The 4,055-nt window shown below is 54.1% G+C and overlaps 2 protein-coding genes across 2 annotated transcripts; one reads left to right on the top strand and one right to left on the bottom strand.

Moving 5' to 3' along the window:
• Positions 1–699: 699 nt before the first annotated feature.
• Positions 700–1,919, top strand: TRAVEDRAFT_23409 (uncharacterized protein; the record flags this gene model as incomplete). Its single annotated transcript, XM_008044384.1, has 4 exons — positions 700–842; positions 891–1,096; positions 1,231–1,513; positions 1,562–1,919. The coding sequence occupies 4 exons, from the start codon at positions 700–702 to the stop codon at positions 1,917–1,919; spliced, it is 990 nt and encodes a 329-aa protein (XP_008042575.1).
• A 20-nt stretch (positions 1,920–1,939) lies between these two features.
• On the bottom strand, positions 1,940–2,877 carry TRAVEDRAFT_132545 (uncharacterized protein; the record flags this gene model as incomplete). Its single annotated transcript, XM_008044948.1, has 2 exons — positions 1,940–2,512; positions 2,560–2,877. The coding sequence occupies 2 exons, from the start codon at positions 2,875–2,877 to the stop codon at positions 1,940–1,942; spliced, it is 891 nt and encodes a 296-aa protein (XP_008043139.1).
• Positions 2,878–4,055: the final 1,178 nt, after the last annotated feature.

Below are 4,055 nucleotides of genomic sequence, written 5' to 3'. Positions count from 1 at the left end.
TTAGAGGTGTACTCCCCCCCTCGATCCGAACGGACTCGCTTGATTTTCTTCCCGGTTTGGTTCTCAGCCCACGCCTTGAAGTCGTCGAAGGCGCGAGGTGCGTCCGACTTACGCTTCAGATAGTAGGCGCGTGCGAGACCGGAATAATCATCAATGAAGCCCGCAAAGTACAAAAACCCGTTGATGGACTGGGTTCGCATCGGACCGTCCAGATCAGTGTGAACAAGGTCAAGAGGTTCGCTTGCACGCTTTTCTGAAGGTGGGAAGGAGGAGCGATGAGATTTGCCATAAGGGGCTGTCAAAGTTGACGCTGCGACTTTCGCTGCCGCTGCCGCTGCGGGTGACCTCACGCAGTCACCGGTGACTGATGTGTGACTGAGCGCGTGTCGCGGGCGCTTAATCGACGCGCATGAACGCGACGCCGTCGTGCTCGCATTCTTCCCTCCCCCACTCGTCTAGCTTACCAGTACTCTCGTATGGCATCGAAACGAGCTCGCGCGGACTCTAGCCAAGCTGTAGAGTCCACCGTGAAGCGCCCGAAGGACACAGTCAACCTCGATTGGGGCACTACAAAGGCACCTAATGACCTGCTATGGGCCCTCTTGACGGCACTCGAGAAGGATGATAACCGGGTGGTTCTGTTCGGGAAGCGCAAGAATGAAGTACGTAGCTATGTGCAATTTATTCCGTCTATCATCTATGAACATCTCCATGCAGAAGAGTACTGGGGATACAAAGGTTGCGGCATACCAACGTATCGCCCAGGACCTATTCCCCGAAACTCCTGCGGGCAGTGCGGAGCTCCGCCAGTATGGAAATAAAATCAAGAACAAAGTCGACACGTACGTTGCCTCCCTCTTTATTATCAGTGAAGTCTTATGCATGCACAGGTTGAAGAAGAACTACATTACGAAGGTCAAGCGGATCACCTGCACAGGAGGCGGTCTGCGCTCGGGTGAGGATGAATCAGAGGATGAGCCGACCGTTGTTGTGGATATCGCTTCGTCGTCTGATGACTCCAACGAGTACCTGCGGTGCTACATTGGGCCTGAGGGGCCTGACGATGCCACTCCAGCTGAGTACTGCAATATTTGGGGTATTTTGCGCTTTAACCTCTTTTATTCATGATTTACTAAACTTTGGCCCTAGATCAGATACAGAGTGAATTTCCGCCATTCACTCGCCTCCATGCTTTGCTTGCTACCCGACCCAACACAATCCCACCTGCAGTGACGACTGGGACTGGCCCTGTTGGCCACAAGACTGTCCACTACCAACCGCCTGACGGCCACCGTGCGCAGGCGCATGCCGCTGCTCCGCCCGCAACCCCGGAACTGCAACGCACGCAGGCAGCAGAGGTTGACCCTCCTGCAAGTGGGCGTGTGGCCAGTGGGCGTGCATCACGCTCTGCTCCCCCGCATCTCTCTCCCGAGAAGCTTGATGCTGTACGCGCGCAAGTTAAGCCCGTGTCGCGCAACACAGGTATTTATGACATTCTACGTGATATATCCCAGTGAGTACCTAGCCTACTTGCTTGACTAGCAGCTTATATGCCATACAGGAAAAGTGTTGAAGCCATCAAGGCAGAAAACACTCGCAAGGCGATCAAAGACATCCGTTCTGAGATCCAGGCCCTACGCGATGACCGCAAAAGTCGTCAAGATCAACTGTTGCAAGAGTTCAAGGCTGAGCTGCTCTCACGAGAGGAGTACCGTGAGCAGTCTCTAGAGCTACAGGTGAAGACTGATGCTGCTATCGCCCAACTCAATGCAGACATCAAGGCTATCACCAGTGCTGGTGCCCCATCGAGCGCTACGGGAGGTCAGGCAAATGGGGAAAATGTTGCACCAGTCCCAGAGGCGACGGAGGGAGGTGAAATGTCTTCTTGGGATGGGGAAGGTGATGGTGTTGATATCTGAGGAACAATTTATGTATCTGGCTAGCGAATAAAGCCCATCTCTCTCACTACATTAAGTTCTTCAACCAGCTCTCGCCGACGAGCGCCTGGATCATCCACAATCACCTCTAGAGGCTCGTCCCTCCCACCACGATCTTCCTCCTCCTCCCTTGGCCCATGCAATGGCACAAACTGAGCACCTGCCACCCATCCATCGATGTCCAAAATCGTGTTATGTAGGACAATGCAGCAGGAAACCCAGCGACAAGCGCGCAGGTGTCCCGCATGATTGTTGACGTTGACACGAAGGCCACGGAGTGATTGCCACCGTCCCTTCAGTGCGCCCATGCAGTGCTCCGATCGTACGCGAAGGCGGGAAACGTGCTTGTCAAAAAGTGCATTGCAGCGGTCGAAGGAAGCGGGTTGCTTGTGAACGGGGATTGTCCTTGAATTGACTGTATATGCTGAGTCGGCCCATGCGAACTCCTTTCCCTTGAAGAACCAGTCGGGATACTTGGCTGCAGCAGTATGTTCGAAGGCAGACGAGTCATGCGCAGACCCTGTCATGCCGACAGAGTAATCGAGGATCCGGAGATTGGATGGTGCATTCCCAATCTGTATACATCAGATATCTGCCAAGACAGCATTTATTAGTCACTCACCTGGGCATTCAACCCATAATTGCACTTCCTAGTGTAGTATGCATCCCCGTCCATGCCAGGTCGGGCGTAGAAGACGATGATTGTCCCATCATACATCACAAAACCCTCCCGCCAAGATGTGCCTGTGAAGCCCAGCTGCTCCTCTATCCACCGCTTCTCGGTCTCCTTCTCTGCCTCTGACAGCGGCCGTACAAACATGTCGTGAAGAGACATGATCGCCTCTTGGCAGCGGTCCGTATAGAGCTCGACGGTTCCCTCCGCACAGCCAGCCCAGCGAGCGATTTCTTGGAGAGACGCACCATTCCCGTAATGACCCATGCGGTAGAGAGTTACGGCGAGCTGAACCCGGATGGGAGCCTGTGGATTGTTGGAATGGTTTCGGAAAATCGGGTGGTCTTCAATGAGCTGAACGAGGGTATCGAAGACGTGCGGGGAGACTCGGAGCATGTTGATGAAGCGGTGATGGTGCTCGGGCTGTTCCGCATACTTCCACACAAGGTCTATGCTTCCCTGCTTTGCAACAGGGGTCCGTGGATTGAGGTAGCGGGTCGTCAGGATGGCGTGAATAGCCGCACAGTCACGTTCAACTTGAGCCAACAGTTGTGAAGCAGACTGGGGAGGTAGGAGAGCAAGTTGTATAGCTGAGAAGGTTATGTAGGCCTCAAGGACCTCATTATGGACAGATTGGGCAGGCATCGGTACAAGGATCGAGTGTAGATGGGGGTAGATACAAGGGAGAGAACAGCGCAGGCGGCATTTACGACGCGTTCGATCGGGCGCCTAAATTGCGGGTGACATTACATAATCATTCTCGCAGCGAACGTGACGCAGCGGCAGCGGCAGCGAAAGTCGCAGCGTCAACTTTGACAGCCCCTATAGGCGCATCCCTCGCAAGGCTCACTGTTCGGAGGATCGACAGTATCAACACCTTTCACGTTCTTAGGCAGCTTAGAAAGCGCCTCCTTGCCTGCATGTCCAAAGCGACGATGCCAGGTCTTATAGGAACGAATGGCAGGGTTAACGGTCTGACTAGCCGCAATCTCAAGATCTAACTCATAGAGATTGGAATGGGGCATATAAGCCGCCTCCAGGACCTTATGTCCCGGAATAGAGACCGTAGCACCATGAACGACAGAGCCCTTGGGCAGTTTGTCGAAGATGGTCATCTTCCCGTCTCCTTGGAAGAGTGAATAACCGTTACGCTCGATGGTACCAGTGGAGAAGAGCCGCGTCGACGCCCGAGGGACGTAGCAGACGTTAGGCATGGTAATCTCCCACTTGACCCCGTCGATAAACGTCTGAGCCTTAACCGTGCCTTCACCAACACCTTGAACAATACTCCCAGCGCCTTGAGCGGCGGTGTTGAAGTTAACGGGGGTGTCATAGTCTTGGTAGGTGGCAAAGTCTGCGCGGCACCAGGTGACATGTTGAGAGGCTCCAGAGTCCATAAGCCAACGCGTATGCCTCACACCAGCGGCGTTAGCCGCAGTATAGAA

The sequence above is a fragment of the Trametes versicolor genome, assembly GCF_000271585.1.
Source record: "Trametes versicolor FP-101664 SS1 unplaced genomic scaffold TRAVEscaffold_11, whole genome shotgun sequence".
Taxonomy (NCBI): Eukaryota; Fungi; Basidiomycota; class Agaricomycetes; order Polyporales; family Polyporaceae; genus Trametes; species Trametes versicolor.
Note: the sequence above shows the minus strand (reverse complement) of the source record. Positions and strands in the feature narration are given on the sequence as shown.